Raw genomic sequence first — 19,935 nt, 5'->3', positions numbered from 1 at the left:
TACACCAAAAATTTCAAAATTGACAACAAATTACATCTATACTATCACATCAACATGAAAACAAAGCTGCATTGCATGAAGATTTTGTCTAAGGATACTCTAAGTTCTAACTAGAAGTTAGATTGATTGATTGGTCAGTTAAGTGTTACTCACAAAAGGAAGAAACACATTACATGTGTTCCAAGCAAGTTCTAACAACATCCAATGGGTAAGTTACAGATGCGGCTGTCACTCTTGCCAGACCACGACCAAGTTAAAAGTAACATAATTTGGGTCGTCCAAGCTAGGGACCATTCCGAGAAGCTGCACTGATTATTCAAAATTCATAAAAGTATAACACAAATGCATAGTCACGAAAACCTTTACAAGTTAAACATACTGACACACAGTGTCGACTTTTTTGTATTGCTCATATGAATAGAAGTTGATGACGGAATAAGGCAATCGGTATACAATTACACCAAGATTGCCTTCCCAAAATACCAAAACCCTTCTTCTCGAACAATTAGTGGACACTACGTGAGGATTGATCTCTTGTAACACGTTGATGTGTTACTATATCTTAGGTATTGTGTTACTATGGCGCGTAGTAACACATTTTTTTTGGTGTTCCTGTAGACTATGTTACTAAGTGGTATCTATTGTAGCACATAAGAATTGTCCCTATATGTATTTAAAGGTGTTACAATTGTATTTTTGCAACACAAGCCATATGTGTTACCACCGGCCCTGGTAACACACTTATATAACTATAGGCACACACTTTGTAACATGCTTTTCCTGGTGTAGCAACATGGTTAGTAACACGTTGTAAGGAAAATTGCAACACAATTATTCATGATTGGCAATAACTACACTAGGCCTTTGTAACACACTTTCATAATTCACCAACACGTTTTCTTTATGGTAGCAACAGAATAGTAACATAATTTTTTATATGTTGTAACATCTCTTGTGATGGTTGGTAGCAAACCTAGTAACACCTTTTCCTAACTATCGTAACACAACATAATCAACCCATTTTTCTGTTACAACAACTTTGTATGAAATATTGTACTAATATATTTCCTGTAGCACTTCCTCATATTGAAATCGATAAGCATATGACACATTGTATACTATAAAAAGATCATGGATGTAAAGTAAATTTATACATGCACGAGAAAAGGGATATAAAATAAAAAATATGGTTCATGTCATTCAATAGCACTTGTAACGTGAATATATAGAAGATCCATGTTGTAGCAACAAATTACATTTCTCAACCTAGTAATGTAAACTATAATATGCAAAAGATTTCCTATCACTAAAAGCGTGTGACACCCCTACTAATGTTCACCCAAATGCACCCTCCAAATCTTTCTTAAACAAATATATCATATTCGCATCTTGATTCCTCCTGAGCAGAAGCATCCGAATCAACTCAACCACTGAACCTCTCAATCTGGAAAAAATACAATGATAATTACAATTAAGTATATCCCAAATTTAATTTAACAAAACTGAAAAAGTTAAATATTAACATACACATGCTGAAGGCCAAGCAATTGTCAATCCAGAGGTGAAAGCATCGCCAACTGTTCTACAGTTTTCCCTTTCCCTTACCAAGAGCTCACATTCATCAATAGGTTGATCAACTTGCACTTCTATGAACTGGCGACCTAGCTCAACACCACCAACCAGTTGTTTTGATTTGCAACTCAAAATAGTAGCATGTGCCACATGTCTTTTGTTTGGATATGTTGAAGACTTCAGAATTACTTGTGTGCCAACCTGAAATGAGATTGAAATTATATACGGAATAATACAAAACAACTTTATGAACACAAATACAGTATGAACACACTATCTCTTTTACCTTCATGGAAGGACCACGTTTCTGCTTACAGGAGACATGGACTAGAGACTTGTCTTGAGTGCTTTGTTTGCTTAGTCTAGTCAAATTTTCAATCATATTCTCCTTGCTCTTTCTTATCTACAAAGAAACATAAGAGGGGAAAATGATTTATCCTTACGATTATGCAATGTAAAGTTCACAATGCATTTACATCTATTGACATCATTTTATAACCTAGCGAGAGCCCAATCCATGCAATCAAATTTTAAATGCAGATAGCCACTCAGTCATCATTATACAAAATAACATGAGTCAATAATATCAATATTAGATTGCACTTGAATGAGATATCACTAGCACAACCTGATCTTTTAACTAAAAGTTTGTGAATAAGAAATCGCCATAGATAATATGTATCGAAGATGTCTCCTATCATTAGGGGTGGGCATATAACCCGAAAACCGATTTACCGAACCGATTTAACCTGGACTGAAACCGAAGTGACCGAAACCAAAATATTCGGTACAGAGCTCGGTTAGCAATTTTTAAAAACCGAATTAAGTTCGGGGATTTCGGTACGTAGCCTTGGTCCCCCGAACTAACCGAAGCACCGCCACCCTACCTTAAATTTATCTACTCCCGACTCCCAGCCCCACATAACCCCACATGCACAGCTTCCTCTCAAAGAAAAAACTAACTACTTGTCTCTCTCACGTTTTTTGGAGGCACTCACGTTTGTTTGTAGGGCAGGAAATAAAAAGCTTCCAACAGGGCTAGCATTAGTACTATTCTAGTGGACAAACCCAGCCCAGTGCCTCATATTTTAATAGCAACCCCACCTATCCAGGTCGGCAGCTCCATGCACTACAGGAGGCACTCACGTTTTTTTGTAGGGCAGGCAATAAAAAGCTTCCAAAGGAGCTAGCATTAGTACTATTCTAGTGGACAAACCCAGCCCAGTGCCTCATATTTTAATAGCAATCCCACCTATCCAGGTCGGCAGCTCCATGCACTACAGGAGGCACTCACGTTTGTTTGTAGGGCAAGCAATAAAAAGCTTCCAACGGGGCTAGCATTAGTAATATTCTAGTGGACAAACCCAGCCCAGTGCCTCATATTTTAATAGCAACCCACCTATCCAGGTCGGCAGCTCCATGCACTACACCCTGTTCGGTCCAGAACAGGCAACCGAACCTATTGTGCCAGGGACCGAACTCTCGGTTACATTAACTAGCATAGACCGATCGGTCCATGTTTTCTCAAAACCAAAAATTAGAAGACACTGAAGCAACGAACCGAACGGTTCGGGGGAACCGAACACCCACCCTGACCTATCACTGTCTAGCAAGAAGATTTCTCAAGAGGTAACCATTACCTGTACATCAGAGACATGGTTTGCTAGTGAGGATGGTTCTTGATATGAGAATTCATTGCAATCCTCGTGTTCAAGATCTGGGTGAGTTTCCTTCTGCATTTTACCATTTGAGGCATTAGTTAGTATAACTTACGAAGTGTAGTGATAAATGCACAAATTTACCATTACTGTATCTCTGGGTTTGATCACGGTGTTTTCTTCACCGGGTCCATTGGCCTGAACTCTCTGCAAAATGTAAAATATGTAAAGAGATTTGAAAATGAACAAGCACATGTTGAATATATTGATAATACCTTTCTTTTATTATTATGTAGTACTTCTGGATGAGATTCACCATTATGTACTGTTTGGGAATTTTCCTACAATTGAAATTAAACAAGTTTTAGTAAAATAATTATATGAATGCAACAAAATATATATTTACCATTGTAATTTCGTTGGCCCCACGAAATCCATCATTGTTTCTTAATGCATCAATAATTTTGTCTTGCTGTTCTATGAGTTGCTTGAGCTTCGCTATTTCCTCCATGGCATCAGCCCCTCCGTCATGTGATGAACCATCTATTGTAGTCACATTGATGTTCTTGAGATAACGAGACTTTCGACCATACACTTGGTTAGGAACAGGAAGCAAACCCATGCCATGTACTTGTCCAGGCTTTTCATTCCCCAAAACTTTGTGCAAGGCATCACCTTTCCACGCAACTCTTCCGTGCTCACTTTGAGCCAACTCTGGGTGTTCAGTAATTATATTTTCCAACTGGAGCAACAAATCTATAAATGATTTGCTAGCAGTTCTGCAGCAAGCAATTCCAAATGGCAATAATTTACCTGGAACTTTTGCCGAGGCTAAGAAGATCATTGGAAAGCTTGGGCTTAGTTATGAGAGAATTCATGTTTGTGAAAAAGATTGTTAACTTTTTGGAAAGAGAAGGCTACGGATGACTTTTGCTCAGTATGTGGAGCATCAAGGTGGAAAAACAAACCTGATAAAACCATGCTAACTAACAAGGAAAGGAAAAAAGCAATCCCAAAGAAGGTGCTACGGTACTTCCCTATTAAGTCAAGGCTCAAGAGGCTTTTTATGCACAAGGAAAATTCTATAGCATTAAGATGGCATGATGAGGAACGCATCAAAGATGGTGCACTGCGACATTTAGCTGATTCAGCGGCATGGAAGGAGATTGACTCCAAGTATAAGCACATCAGATCAGATTCTTGAAACATTAGATTCACAATCACAGCTGATGGATTCAATCCGTTTGGTAAGCTGAGTTCTAAACATAGTTGCTGGCCTGTTGTCCTAGTACCTAATAACCTTCCACCATGGTTGTGCACAAAGGCCTCTTCTCTTATGCTTACTCTGCTTATTCCTGGTCCAACTTACCCTGGAAAGAATTTTCATGTATTCATGCAACCAGTATATGAAGAACTAATGGAGTTGTTTACGGTAGGAACTCGTACTTATGATGCATCTCGAGGTGAGATGTTTCAACTTTATGATGTTGTGTTGTCTACTGTGAGTGACTACCCCGGGCTAGCTCTCTTTGCAGGATATAGCGTAAATGGTGAGTTTGGTTGTTTTCCATGCCGTGATGAAACATGTTCTAAACGCTTGAAATATGGGCAGAAGTACTGTTTCATGGGGCATCGTCGATTTCTGCCCCCAGATCACAAATTCCGTTTTGATGCTAGATCATTTGATGGGTTTGAAGAACATAGAGCAGCACCTACTCCTTATGCAGAAACTAGAGTTGAAGATCAAATAAAATCAATTTCAGATTTTGAGAAGTCTAAAACCTGGAAGTGTGTCAATGGCCTATTCAATTTGCCCTATTGGGACTTCAATTTACTTCGTCACAATCTTGATATCATGCATATTGAGAAGAACGTATGTGAGAACATATATGGAACACTTCTAGGGATAGAAGGTAAGACCAAAGATAATTTAAAGGCACGACAAGACCTAGAACATATGAACATTAAACGAGAGTTACATCCACAAAAAAAACCTAATGATAAGTATTATCTCCCACCTGCTTCCTTTAACCTATCTAAAGAAGGGAAGCAACAATTTTGTAAAGTCCTTCATGGTGCAAGGGGTCCGAATGGGTTTTCAGGAAACATCTCAAGATGTGCAAATGTTGTTCAAGGGAGAATCTCAGGCCTTAAAAGTCATGATTGTCATATACTAATGCAACATTTCCTGCCACTTGCTATCCGAGGTCTACTCCCAGATTATGTCACATCTGTGTTGTTTGACTTGTGTGGGTATTTTAGAGAAGTGAGTGCAAAAGTCCTATACATCATCGAGCTTGAGAAGTTGGAGGAGCGAATCATAATGACATTATGTCATATGGAGATGATATTTCCGCCAGGTTTTTTCACTGTTATGGTGCATTTGGTTATGCATCTAGCAACAGAGGCAAAAGTAGGTGGCCCAGTGCGCTACCGTTCGATGTGGTTTGTGGAAAGGTATGCTAGCTTCTTATATAAATATGGGGATGCATTACATATCGTTGTAGGAAAAGATTATTCAATAATTTTCTTCTTTCTTCTCTTTGTGTTTATGTAGGTATATAGGTAAGTTGAAGTCGAATGTCCGTAACAGAGCTCATCCTGAAGGATCTATCGCCGAAGCATTTTTGGCAGATGAGTGCATGACATTTTGTTCAAGATATATTATCGGTTTTGAGACTAAGCATAACTTGGCTTCGAGGAACGAAGATGACGAGGAGTAGGTTGGGAATCATGATATTGCACATGGATCAAGATTATTTCCTCATTCTGGCAATCCACTTGGAAGGCCTAGGAATTATGTTCTGAGCGGTGTGGCTAAAGTACAGGCACATAGATATGTCTTGTTCAATTGCTCCGATGTGAACTCATACCTTAGGTAATATCTTATGCTTATAAATTGTCTTAGTTACCCTTTCCCCTACTTTACCTCTATTTGTTAACTACTTTGCAGAGCTCATGCTGATGAGATAACTAATGGACGTAATTTAAACCTTGATGTTGTTGAGAGGATTCAAAACGATAAGTTCCACGAATGGTTCCAAGCTCATGTAAGTGTCATATTCTGCATATACTATACACACATCACTACATTTAGTTTTAATCAAATTCTAAATATTCAGATAAAGAAATTGGAGAAGGAAAATGGCGTCCATAGTATTGAAAAGGATATTAGATTGTTGGCCCGGGGCCCAGTTAATGCAGCCAAAAGATATTGCGCTTTCAACTCCCGAGGCTACCATTTTAGGCCTAAACGCTTGGATAAAGAGACACAAAATAGTGGAGTCATGGTAACTGCAAAAACATCTCGTTATGATTCAGCACGCGATGCTAATGCAGTTTTACAGGATGTGACGTACTATGGGAGGGTAATTGATATTGTCGAGCTAAATTACTCTGGACAGTTTTCAGTGGTGTTGTTTAGATGTGAATGGGTTAATGTGTTCTGAGAAAAAGGAATGAAAAAAGACAAGTACGGTTACACACTTGTCAATTTCTCACATCAAATACACAAAGGAGAAAAGATTGAGCATGAGCCTTTTATTTTCCCTAACCAGGCGAATCAAGTGTTTTATGTGAAAGATGAATTGAATCCAGGTTGGTTTGTGGTAATGAAGTTGCCAAAGCCTAGAGATGTATATGACTTAGGTAACTTGGAATGGGAAGAGGAGACAGAAAACCAGCCATTTCATGTTTCACAGCTTGGAGAGATTTTGAAAAGAAAGAACAATGACCAACACTGGGTTAGAACAGACGTTGAGGGGACAATAGTGGATGCTACTAGTGCTTCGAGCACCGAAGAATAGTTGAGGTTAGTAGCAACAAGGTATGCACTATGTTCAGGTAATATAGTTATGCTTTCCGAATATGCTCTTGTATTTTTTGTCATAAAGATGACGTGTATATTATTTTCTCCTAGAAATGTCCTTGTATGAAAGTAATAGTATGACTGTTTGAACTTCTGATCAACCCATTCATAAATTAATGAATTATGTTAATGTTTCTAAATATGTGGCTTTGAACAGTGCACTCATATAGGTTGATCCATATTTCATTTGTAACACAACATTTGAGATGTGATTGTTACCTCTAATAAAATGTATTGTTCAGTCTTGATGTTCTTCAATTATGTTTTGTGCATTCTTTATTTAATTTTGGGTTGACGCTTTCATGTTAGATATGATATTTTAGCGATAAAAGTAGCAGAAAGTGTTTTTTTTATTTTCTTGTTCATGTTTTTGCTGCATGCTACAGGTTTCGACTACATGCTACATGGAGGCATAGAGGGGGTGGTGGCATGTGTGCTTTGTGTTGGTACAGAACTGCTTGGTGGCTTCGTGCAGAGTAGCTAACAAACTTGCTTGACGATATACTAATGTGTGAGACTATGTGTTGGTCAAAACTTAGTGTACTCTTATATTTATGCTTGATAATTTGGTTCGCTATGATAGCACGTGCTTATCTGGAACTTCATTTTGTACTTTAATCAACAACAGTTCATAATTGAGATACACGCAACTTGTTTGGAAATTTATTTTGTACTTTTGTTCATAGTTCGTATACTCTTGTAGTGTTCAAAAATCCTGTTTTCGATCACAGGTTGCCATTTTTGTTAAAGTCTGAATCTGTCCTGAAGCAGTGTGAATGTTTTAGTTTCTCTACATATAGTTCTCTTGCTGATGATTTGATTAGATGATTAAAAGTTTGCACTCTCATGTGCCAAGATAAAAGTTCAACGTGGAATGAAGTCTCATTTACTAAGTTAAAAGTTCAAAGTTCTTCCAACGACACTCAGCTTTCTTATATTTTTTCCTTGTTTTACCCATGATTTTGGATTAAGGTAGTCCAACTAATAAAAAAAGTCACAGATATAACATGTCAACGTACAACATCTTTTATCAAAAACACTTCCTAATTACAAGACATCAACATACTTTTATGCTTCATAAGAGAATAAACGAATCAATAAAATCGTCAAAGCATATTATTATTAATTAAGTCCATAATTACTTAAAAGAAGCTACCACACCTTTTAATTTTAGCAAATTTTGAAAGCACAAAACATTATTTTTTAAAATATCCAAAAGAGTTGCACGTCTTTTATATTAAGATGAGAATGTTCTTTTACAAGATTACAAACACATTATCTCTCTCTCCCTCCCTCCCTCTCTCTTAGCTAGTCTTAGAAAAAGGGTCGTATGTATGCACATACATGGAAATAATCTTATTTTAGTAGAATTACATATATGAAAAAAACATTTTTTTATTTAAGTCGTGCCTTCTATGGGATTTCGTATCTAGGCTATGCTAATGTTTTTATCCTAATATATTCGGTCCTTAAGCAAACACATGTCTCCTAAACTTTTGTGTAGCTAGCATGTGAATGACGCAAGCCCATAACTATTAACCAGAGGTCGTGTGCTATGATGGAATCGACCTGAGAATTGATCGCATGTATGTTGCAACAATTATTTTCATGACAACAAAGAAAAACTATATTCAATGTTTACTACGTTGGTAACATTTACCTAGGTAGCTCACATGTGTTACAAACTTGTAACACAATATCACATCTCATATATGTGTTACATTTTTGTAACACTCTCTCGACCGACATAAATAATGTGTTACAACATCGTAACACATTCGACGCATGAGGAATATGTGTTACAACTTTGTAACACTTCCCATAGAATGTGTTACAACTTAGTTGTGGACACAAATGTTGTGTTACAGCGCTTTTATGCAGTAACATATTTTTTCTTGTGTTACTGGGATGTGTTACCAAAGCTAATTCCTGTAGTAGTGGGAGCCTCGTGCCATATAGTGCATTTCCTTAGAGATGCAGCATCTAAGTGCATACCTGCCACCTCTCGGATCAGTATGTCACAACCTCAAATAAGAAACTTTACCATCAACCCATGGGTTATATGATTTTATTATATTGATAGATTTGTATTCAAGAAAAAAATCCATGATTGCGATGTTGTAGCTATGAACACCGTATCATACATACAATAAATCCACAACCAAGGTTTAAGAATTGACTGTGATTGGACAATGCATGCACATAGTATGGTAAATTAACAACAACAATAACGAGTCATGAGTGCCAACGAGGGATATATAGTTTCGGGCAATCAGTTCAAAGCGAGGAGAATATATATATCGCATTCAGGTAACTAAGTTAATATTATTAGCATTCAATTCATTAGAATAATTTATATACTCCCTCCGTCTCGGTGCATTAGACATATTATGAAAATCAAATAATCCCAAAACGCTACAGGGCCTTACCTGCGCCGGCATACCTCGCCTTCCCCGTGTATCTCCGCCTTCGATCGTGTCGTCCCTCCGACTCTCCCTCGCCGAGCGCAACAGCAAAGACGACCGAAACTGGCAAGAGATGAGGGCGGGGAACGAGCAACATGAGAGAGGACGAATGGCACGAAATTCAAAACCGGGTCGCCCACTATGCCCACTAACGCGCGGTTCATTTGTAGGACGGGTGGGACCGAAGGGAGAGACCGAGTCGCACGCGCGGACCAGTTGGGCGACTCGGCGCGGCCCGACCAGGTGCCACCTGGAGCTTCTCGCCAGTTCGATCGACGTCGATCGACGGCTCCAGTTTGACCGCTCGCGAGCGACAGATCGTGCACATACACGTTCTAGATTTTAGATAAAAAACAGTACGCGGCTAGTTAGCTCATGTGACCAATAAACCCGGACGGAGGGAGTACATGGTAATCGGGCTGTTTGGATCGTCGGATGTTGATCAACGGCAAGGGACTAGTCTGAAGATTGCTTTCTATCGAACATATATATGATAGGGAGTCTGAAAGTGTTTCCCTTTAATAAATAATAATAATAAGTCTCCTTTCCTATTAAAAAAACCTAACTCTGTAGTGATAAACTTATAAAAAAAGCTTCTGAAAGTTTCTCTTTCTACATCCACATTCATAAAAGGTAAACGTTTGTGGTCGGTGCGCCGGTCGAACCGTTCAGCCGGCCGCACGTGATCCGCGCGCATTGCTGATTAGGCACGCAACTTTTTTTCGTTTAAATTTGTTGTGACCAGTGTCTATTTTTGCTACAAGCGTTTTTTATTTGCTACATTTGTCCAGTAAAAAAGTTGCATATACGTTTGGTTGCAGCTTCAGTTCGTCGGATTTTTCGTTACAATCGATGTTTTTTTTTACTTTTGCTACAACTGTGTTAATTTTTGCTATAATCAGCATCATTTTTTGCTGCAACCGTTCAGTAAAAAAGTTGCATCCACGTTCGTGAGAGTTGCAACCCAAATTCACCGGATTGTTTTGCTGTAACTTTTTTTTTTGTTACCACGCATCATCAGCGTCGTTTTTTCTACGATCACGATGATATTTTTCTGCCACAATCATATTTTTATTGCAACCATATAAAAATTTGCTACATCGTGATTAAAATTTGCTGCATTGAGAAATATTTGTTGTATGAATAGATCTAACTATGCGGACGCGCGACGGCTTGCGGATCGTGGGGCCTGTGCGCGGCCGGCACACAGGCGCAGAGCACTGTCCTTGATAAAAAGCGAAAAATACTTTCACTCAGGACCCCACTCCTCCAGATTTCATTCTCTTCCTTTTCCTCTCCCCCGGCTACCGCCGTCGAATCCTCTACCCCAGGCCACCGACGCCGAACCCTCTACCCCGAACACCGGCCTCCTTCCACCGTAGCGCGCCACCGTAACCCCAAGGAATTCTGGTCTCAAAGCCGCCGTTCTTCACCTCTCCCCTACTGGACAGGCGTGGAGCGGAAATCTACCCGCAAATGGATTGATTTCTTTTGTAGGTGACGAGCCCTAACTTTCTTTCTGGAATGGGCACTGTGATCCACCATTTCGGTGCAGCTGTGTTTTCTGCATAGTGGAGTACTAACTGCAGTTTATCCTCCCAAGAGTAATTGGGGTTCAACTGAACCCCCATGACCTGTGTTAGGTCCTAATTCCGCGTGTTCGTTGCTTAATGCACCATCGACCTGTTAAACCTATATGCCAATTATATGAGGAAGTTTCATCATTTATTACCAACTTCATATTTATACAAATCAGTAGGTTTTAGACAAATTGCATGAATTTCACCAGCTCTGCCGATGAAAAAGTATAATTTCGTATTGAAGTCCTCTATCGTCTTGAATTGGTCTGTTGGGAGCATTGATCCGTATGTTGCTGCATGTAGTGAATTACCCTCCTGGATTTCTTTTGTCGTATTCTGCACCACTTTGTGTAGTTCACATATTTTAGCTCTGTTCGAATGCCTTTAAATTTATAAAGCTACAAAGTCGCAGATCCAGCAACAATATGACATGGACTCTCGAATGAATTGCTGGTGCTAGTTACTTTGTATTGATGCCATGTCTCTTGTTTAGTGTGCAATTTGTATCTTTTTCAGGCCTCACTTGTGGTTTTAACATCAGAGTTCATGCATCCATTCTTGAACTCCATTTCACATACACCACATTAGGGATCTGCTCTATAATACTATTAACAACTCTCTGAAAACAAAAATTGGGACCTGAAGATTTTAGTGGGATGTTCAGTTTTATTTATACACATGTAGTTATCAAACTAATGTCTTGATTGCAATTGCTATTGAAGGTGCACTCTCTGCTACTTAGAAAATTGGATTACACCCTACATGAAAAGAAAATATGGGTGTGGCACCAGGAAGCAAGGCAGAGAGAAAAGCAGCATTAGATGCTGGAGCATGGATGTTCAATGTTGTGACATCTGTTGGTATAATCATGGTCAACAAGGCCTTAATGGCCACACATGGTTTTAGTTTTGGTGAGACAATGCTCAGATGTTCAACTTTCTTCACGTGTATTATCACTGATCTATAACTAACTGGCTATGCAGCAAATGTATCAGATTTCTTCTACTAATGTTGTGTGCCATGGTTTGCTTGTACAGCTACAACGTTAACTGGGCTGCATTTCGTAACCACGACCTTGATGACATCAGTAATGAAATGGTTGGGATATATTCAGCCATCCTACTTACCATTGCCAGAACTAGTAAAATTTGTCTTCTTTGCAAACTTATCAATTGTTGGGATGAATGTTAGCTTGATGTGGAATTCTGTTGGATTTTATCAGGTGAAGAGAGTAATTGAATTCTTCACTGTTCAGTGTTATAATGTAATGCATATACTAAATTGCACTTTCTGCTGTTTCAGATTGCCAAGTTGTGCATCATTCCAGTTTTGTGTTTTCTAGAAATCCTCTTTGACAAAGTTCGTTACTCAAGAGATACAAAACTCAGTATAATGCTTGTTCTAGTTGGTGTTGCTGTGTGTACCGTAACTGATGTTAGTGTGAACTCTCAAGGGTTGATAGCTGCAATAATAGCAGTCTGGAGCACTGCACTGCAACAGCACGTGAGTATCATGTGTACTTGAATTTGTACCTTTTTTTGTGCACATTCCTAGCAGGCCATGTCCTAATGGGATATGTGATGTATTTACCCTTCTTTTTTTCTCGCAGTATGTTCATCATCTTCAACGGAAGTACTCACTTGGCTCATTCAACCTCTTGGGTCATACTGCTCCTGCTCAGGCAGCGTCGTTGCTAATTTTTGGTCCTTTTGTGGACTTATGGTTGACTGACAAAAGAGTTGATACTTTTGATTATACCATGGTAGTTACGGTATGTGATGCTTTATTCTGAATCGGTTTGTTTCTGTTTCTTTATAAATTACAGTTGCATTAGAAACTTGTCTAGTCCTCCCCAGTTCTTGTAGCATTATAATATATATCTGTAGTCTTTTATTGATCATCGGGGGATCAGGATAACCTGTCTCTCGCTATGAATATTTATCTGCTGGGCTTAGTCCAAGAACTTCAACTTAGGGTGGAATGTGATAAATATATTACTGCTGAGAAGTGATGTTTGATATGAGGGTAACCGCAATCTGTATGATTTTCAGTTTTGTATTATCCCAAGTATAATCTAGTGTTCACTACAGAAAATGTCACTCTTGATAGTCATCTTCTTTGTGTATATTTGTCTCCTCTTGATTATTGTGAAGTAAACAGATCATGCAAAAAAAAGTTTAAGCATTCATCAGCAAAGATCAACCCTCTAAATATTTCATAAACTAACATGTGATGCCGTTTGAAATGTTAAAATAGGTCACATTACAATATGGGAGCTGCTTCAAAAAGTATAGAAGCATATAGGCCAAGTATGCCTGATTTAGAATAGCTAATGAAGTTCTACTGTCAAAAGCAGAGTAACGTTTCATATAGAATGTTTCTTGTTATACATTACTAATATATATGAAGTACTCCGGTTACTTCAAATTCTTTGATATGAGCATGGGATACATGGTTTGGTTTGTAACTGTTCTCTTGGTTGATAGTTTTGTGACCTAAAATATTTATACCAGAGTAAACTGGGGACTAATGTTTCCCTTTTCACTCTCTTTTTCAGTTCTTCATTGTATTGTCGTGCATAATTGCTGTTGGTACCAATCTAAGCCAGTTCATATGCATCGGACGATTCACAGCTGTCTCGTTTCAAGTTCTAGGCCACATGAAGACTATCCTTGTGTTAACCCTGGGCTTTTTCTTCTTTGGGAAAGAGGGCCTCAATTTGCATGTCGCACTTGGCATGACCATAGCTGTTATTGGCATGATCTGGTACGGGAATGCGTCATCCAAACCAGGAGGCAAGGAGCGGCAGGTTTACATACCGATCAGCGAGAAAATACAGAAGCACGGCATACTGTCATCACAATCTGAGCTTGATCAGAAAGTCTGAAGACTGAGATTAGAAATACAGGGCTGTTGAACTAATAGCAGGGCTAGCTGTGCTGTTGAGCATCATGTTGCCAATCCGATTTATTCTCTTCATTCATACACTTTAGATGTTTCCGTTTTGTAGCCATAGCTAAAGGAGAGTACCCGAGCCAAATGAAATTGGCTTTACCTTTCTGGCAAATGTGACATCCAAATTTAGTGGTAAGACAATCTAATTATACAACATTTTGATTGTGTAAGTCTGTAGATCTTCACAATGGTATAAGCTATCCAAATATAGTTATTACAGTACACTACATGGAGAGGTGCCTCAGGCATCATGTGTGGTGGATTATGGAAATATCGTTTGGCTATAACTTCTCTTCTTTATATCGTGACGTTTCTGAACATAGGAGAAAACATGAGGCATCAATCATGAGATATCTGAATTTATTCAACTTTAATCTGATGTACGGTCCAGATTAATACACACCAACTCATCTCTGTTCAATCTCAGAACAAACTACATCCAACATATCTGAGCCCTTTGTCCTGCAAAAATTTGTAGTCCCACAGGGGGCATGCGGAAGATTCTAGCCTGCATTTAGGCGGCGGAACAAGCAACCTGCGAGTACACCTTCACCTCTACTGATTACACTCATTTACCAAAGGCATTCCCATGCAATTATGCCATGGTGAAAGGCTTAACATGTCATTCTTGAAACACTAAGATTGCCAGAGTTAAATGGATCAACAGCTGAAAGGAAACACAATAAGAGGCAGAATAAACTTAGGAGCTCCAACATAAGCATACTGGTCAAATTAAACATCATTTCAAATTGCTTGCCGTTTACAAACCAAGCCACACACAAAAAAATGAAGTCAGGTGTCCCCTGGAACTTAATGAAAACATGCAGTATAACACTACCAACACTGCAGAGTGCTGCAAAGCTACTACTACAATTACCCATATGATGATTGCATCATCTCCTTATGTCACAGATACATTTCCCAGCCATTTTCTGCATCCGCAAGCTCTATATCTCTTTCTCTCACACACACAGTTCCTTAACCCCACTTACATTTTCAGATGCATGTTTGCACTAGCCAATTACCTGAACAGGTTCAGATCAGAATGGATGAACGCTGTGTGGGATATGAATGGAACGTTAGGATACATTCCTGAAAGCGCACACCTCATACACTCGACAACTGTGAAGATCTGAATGAAGGCCAGTGTCATCCAGAAATATGCCATTGGTTTACCCTGAAAAACAATGCTTGGATTCCAGTTGCACATGGTTGCCAGAGCCTGAGAGCCCGTGTCAAGAAGAATGGCCAATATGATGTGATACCGCAAAAAATGTGGAGACCACTTCCGTCTCACCACAAAGAAGTAGACAGTCATGAAAATCATCAGGAAAAGCCATCCAGGGACTAATGCCATTGTATCAATGAAGGCATAAAACAGCCCAAACTGTTGCAAGTATGGATGAAGCTGGTACACAGCATCTGCGTGCGACCACATGTTGTGCAGTGGCAGAAGATAAGGTACACATGCCAGGGTCCTCCACCACCATTTAGGTTTGGAAGATAACTCAGGGTAGCTGAATGACGCTAAAGATGCCTGACAACTAACTTGAGATCTCGGGGGCGAGCTGCGGATTGATGGCAATGGCTTGAAAGGATTGTTGCTCGGCACAGAATCATACTTTGCGAGGGATGAAGATACAGCACGAGCAGAAAAATCAAAACAAGCTGAAAGTAAGAAATATCTTGTAAGGCAAGGTCGGCATAATAACAACTATGGATAAATATAATTCACTTTCCAAAATATTAATAAGTAAAGTTAGCACATAGTATTCATTGTTCAGGAAAGAGCAAATATAAAATAATGTGGAAGTTTTGTATTCGCGATAACTACACATCTGTATACTTGTAATGCAAGTTGAATTTGAAGATACCATTACTAGTTAATATCAAATATTTTGCTTAACTTCATCATATTATAAAGACAATAGACATGACATGATCTGCAGGCCAGATACTACAAATGCATGCATTATGTAGAATTTTCTGCACTATACTGTACAATTTAACTGCACTATACTAGAAACTTCTCTTGCTTTAAAGTCTAATGTTTTTTTCCACGTATCACTAACAATAGGACATAATGCCAATCCTACCACATTGTGAATATGTACAAACGCAACTGCAGTAAGGTTTTGCAGTAACAGATTAGTGCTCCCAAATTTTCGTCCTTCCTCATATTTAGAGGACAGTAACACAGGGGCCATGAAGCACATTGGATCTTTGGGAATAATATAAGAAGTAAAGATATGGAATATCCCTGATATACTCTATTGATAGCATCTATCAGCGAGCTTACACATTGCAGTCCTTATGCTACCAGCAAATCCATAAGAACTTGAAATTAACCTAAGCTTTCATAACATAACTTCGTACTTCCATTCTACCATTTGAGAAACAAGTGTTCAAGAGGTTTCATAAAAATCATGAAAAGGAAATGCTCTCCAAATGATATTTTGCAATATTAAAGCCTATGTTACTCATGAAAGCCTAGGAAATCTTGGCCCACCAAGTGAATGGTATCATTAAGCAGTTAAACACAATATGATTACATCCAACCATATCCAGACATTTATCAGCTGACAAATATATAAGTTTATGTAACACTGGTTTATGATGTAGAAATAAAAGCTCCTTTTCAGAAGAGCTCAGGAACTCAGTACAGTCACAGTGTTGTGCCTGAGTAAAATATCATAAGCAAGAATATGAATACCTCTCAAAGGGGGGATTTTCTTGTCACAACGAAGTGCTGGTGCCCACAGTTTAAGAAACGCTTGTTTAGAAGAAACCGATAATCTTGCAGGATATCCATTGCGGTCTGTGGCAGGGAATCCAAATAGCTGAGAATTTGCAGTTGCAGTAGCTATTCCTTGACAAGGCAGCATCCTGTGCAAAGCAGGATCTTGGACAAAATCTGCAACTATGAAAAATTCCGATTAGCCTAGCCAAGAGCAGTGTCAACTAATGCACAAAACCACATCTCGTCGGGCTATGAGGAGTTACGAGAAAACAGTGGAGGATAACAGTGAATATGTAATCAAAATGTGCTCATTATTCCAACTCTTAACATGGATAAACCCAGCTGGTGGATGCGTGACTAAATTTCATACTGGTATCGTGGCAGTCAGCCAGTCAGGGGTGGATCAGGATGATGTGCATGCTGTCCATCTCACAGCCAAAATTCTCTGAGTTCAATGATTTTTAACTCACTGATGACAAAGTGGTCATACCTCGGAACTAACGGCAGAAAACACGGACGGGGTTGAGACATCCATGATGCGACGAGGTAGAAGGGGGACTTCGATGGCGCGGCGACGCGCGTGATTGGCGGAGGTGACGGGTAAGGGGGAGGCGCCGGAGGTGACGCGAAGGGAAGACACGGCGGCAGCTTAGAGTCGCGTTGGGGTAGGTCAGGACTAACGACAAGAGGTACCGGCAGGGAACGACGGATAGGATGTGAACAGGACGCGGCCGGAGTGTGTGGTGTTCGGTGCCGGGAAGCTGTGGTTCGATGGCTGCAGCGAGGTGAAGTGCGCGCGCGGCGGTGAGGCCTCTGCCGTAGGAGGACGAGGAGGTGAGAGATGGAGGGAACCGCCGGCGTCGGGGCGGAGGAAGGGGGAGAAGAGGTTCAGGGCTCCATCGTCAGAGGAAGAGGAAGAGGAGATGGAGAGCTTACCGGAGAGAGGCGACCGTCGTGCTCTGAGGCGTCACCGGCGGCACCGCGGCTCCGCTGGATTTCTTGCGCCGCCGCTCCGTCGCCTCGCGATAGGCTTTTGTGTTGGCTCCGTGGACTCGAATTTCTTTAGCCCCGTGGATCGGAGGGTCGAGGGGATTAGGCAATTTGGGCTGTGAAAAGCCCCGCCAGGCCCTTCACCAAGAACATCTTTCGGCCTTGACCGGAGCTCCTATTCCCCGCTCAATGCGTCGGATTGCACCCAAAATGCGCACCCCACGCGGTCGACCAGCCGAATCTTCTTACCATCCCATGGTTTTCAGCTGGCTTTTTATACGTCTAAAAAGAAGCTGTTTTTTTTTTACATCAACCAAGTTTTGTTTTGGTTTTTTCTTATAAATTTTTTATGGACTTTTAAAAAATAAAGAAATACAAAAAAAATGATGAATTATAGAATAACTAAATTAAAAAATGTTCAATAAACTAAAATATGTCAGTTATTTCTTTAAAAATATTTATGATTACTTTGATTTTCAAAATCGATGTTCACAAATTGTAAAAAATATTCATTATTCTTCAATATTTTCTTTTTGCATTTTAAAAACAATGTTCATGATTTTTTAAGGTTAACATATTACAAAAAATATGAAATTAAGAATTATTTAGGGACTTGAAAACCTTTCATGTATTTTAAAAATGATTGTGGAGTTTAGAAAATATTTGTGGGCTTTAGAAAACCTTTGTGAACTAAAATAATATAAATAATTGCATAATCAGTTTGTCATTTCAAAATGTCGATGGAATTTAAAAGATTTTCTAAAATTTATAAATTACTATGAATTTAAAAAATGTTTGTAAATATCCAGAAGATGTTCTATTTCCTAAAAATGAATTAAAAATGGAAGAAATTAAGAGAAAAAATAAATAAAAATAGAAAAGGGAAAAATTAAAATTAAAATTAAAAACCAACAGAAAAAGGAAAAATAAAAGATAAATTGCAAAACTTGCAAGGAACTTACGAGAAAAAACGATGAAATCTTTTAGAAGTTTCCCAAAACTCAAAAGCCACAACATCATGAGTCCCCATATGGGCGCGTAACTCAAAGGAGCGAGATGATCCTAGAGGAGGTGAATAGGGTAATCTACAAAATTTATTGGACTATTAGCAAGTTAGGTTTTTTGGAATATAAAATATGAGTCGAACAATGCTAATGTGAGATATGCAGTCTATATAATGTGTGCAAGGTCGAGTTCCAAACTAAAGCTAAGGTTACAGACAAATAAAGAACATAGAGACGAAGATGTATCCCAATGTTTACTCCCTTGGAGTAGACCTATAATCATTGGAGGTACTAAAAACAAGTAGTCTTGATAGGGTGGTGCGCAAGACCAGAAGTACCAGATGGGGTTGCACATGAGGCGGTTACCTAGGTTTTAGCCCTCATCATGGATGTAATACCCTACTCCTGCAAAGATCTGATTGTTGTATGGGTCACGTCGCATGAGGGGGTTACAATGTTGGTGGAGATGATTCTACAGAGACTATGGTGGAAAGGTTATTCAATGCCCCGACTACTATTTAGGCTCACCTTACAAAGGGGGCATGCAAGGCCTAGGATTACATGATTATTGTCCAACCAACCAGGATGTTGCCTCAGCTATGGAGCCTCGAGCATGCGCATCAAGCATTGAATCTTCTAAAAAGTTCTTTAGACATTAGGGAAACACCCCGATAGTGGTTGAAATCACCAAGAGGGCACCACTATGATGGCGTAGAACATCTCTAGTCTCTTGATTCATATAGTTCAAGGACAATATTGTTTGTATGCCCAACAATGAACAATGGTTTTCCATCAAATGGTTTCGTAGCAATCATGTAGAAATTATGCTACGAAGAGAAACGAAGAATACCAGTTTCAGTGCAAACATATGATTAAGAGGCAAGTTGCTTTGATTATGTAAGGTATTCCACATTTATTTTGGTTCGGATGAAAACTCACCAAGTGCCCAACATGCAGACTCTAGCTAACAACTAGGACTAGTTTCCTACGTTAGATACTTTGAGGAGATCTCATATGAATTCCTGATGTTTCGAGTAGATGGCTACATGCTCACTTATGCATAGTAGACTAAGATCGGCGATCACCATGATTTAGCTAAACTC

At 39.2% G+C, this 19,935-nt stretch overlaps 2 protein-coding genes and 2 long non-coding RNA genes across 8 annotated transcripts; 2 read left to right on the top strand and 2 right to left on the bottom strand.

Annotated features, from left to right (window-relative positions):
* Positions 1 to 1,173: 1,173 nt before the first annotated feature.
* On the bottom strand, positions 1,174 to 1,692 carry LOC123401395. Its single transcript, XR_006611076.1, has 2 exons — positions 1,528 to 1,692; positions 1,174 to 1,444 (listed from the first exon to the last, which is right to left on the bottom strand). It is a non-coding gene; the product is annotated as an uncharacterized LOC123401395 (long non-coding RNA).
* A 3,907-nt stretch (positions 1,693 to 5,599) lies between these two features.
* LOC123401951 lies at positions 5,600 to 7,764 on the top strand. 3 transcript variants are annotated; one of them, XR_006611205.1, is made up of 5 exons: positions 5,600 to 5,687; positions 5,788 to 6,108; positions 6,184 to 6,280; positions 6,353 to 7,073; positions 7,485 to 7,764. It is a non-coding gene; the product is annotated as an uncharacterized LOC123401951 (long non-coding RNA). The 3 variants fall into 3 exon arrangements; XR_006611204.1 differs by having other exon boundaries at positions 5,667 to 6,108; positions 6,353 to 7,056; XR_006611203.1 differs by having other exon boundaries at positions 5,667 to 6,108.
* A 3,053-nt stretch (positions 7,765 to 10,817) lies between these two features.
* Positions 10,818 to 14,325, top strand: LOC123406402 (UDP-rhamnose/UDP-galactose transporter 6-like). 2 transcript variants are annotated; one of them, XM_045099906.1, is made up of 6 exons: positions 10,818 to 11,056; positions 11,866 to 12,054; positions 12,181 to 12,365; positions 12,446 to 12,646; positions 12,753 to 12,914; positions 13,701 to 14,325. In XM_045099906.1, the coding sequence occupies exons 2-6, from the start codon at positions 11,919 to 11,921 to the stop codon at positions 14,028 to 14,030; spliced, it is 1,014 nt and encodes a 337-aa protein (XP_044955841.1). In that variant the 5' UTR covers positions 10,818 to 11,056; positions 11,866 to 11,918; the 3' UTR covers positions 14,031 to 14,325. The 2 variants fall into 2 exon arrangements, with proteins under 2 accessions (XP_044955841.1, XP_044955842.1); XM_045099907.1 differs by having other exon boundaries at positions 10,818 to 11,060.
* Positions 14,326 to 14,793: 468 nt separating this feature from the next.
* On the bottom strand, positions 14,794 to 17,905 carry LOC123406403 (protein TIC 20-I, chloroplastic-like). Of its 2 annotated transcripts, none has more exons than XM_045099908.1 (3): positions 17,775 to 17,905; positions 16,812 to 17,012; positions 14,794 to 15,766 (listed from the first exon to the last, which is right to left on the bottom strand). In XM_045099908.1, the coding sequence occupies exons 2-3, from the start codon at positions 16,981 to 16,983 to the stop codon at positions 15,120 to 15,122; spliced, it is 819 nt and encodes a 272-aa protein (XP_044955843.1). In that variant the 5' UTR covers positions 16,984 to 17,012; positions 17,775 to 17,905; the 3' UTR covers positions 14,794 to 15,119. The 2 variants fall into 2 exon arrangements, with proteins under 2 accessions (XP_044955843.1, XP_044955844.1); XM_045099909.1 differs by having other exon boundaries at positions 16,812 to 17,018; positions 17,775 to 17,904.
* Between the last annotated feature and the right edge of the window lie 2,030 nt (positions 17,906 to 19,935).

This window comes from Hordeum vulgare, chromosome 6H, assembly GCF_904849725.1.
Source record: "Hordeum vulgare subsp. vulgare chromosome 6H, MorexV3_pseudomolecules_assembly, whole genome shotgun sequence".
Classification (NCBI taxonomy): Eukaryota; Viridiplantae; Streptophyta; class Magnoliopsida; order Poales; family Poaceae; genus Hordeum; species Hordeum vulgare.
Note: the sequence above shows the minus strand (reverse complement) of the source record. Positions and strands in the feature narration are given on the sequence as shown.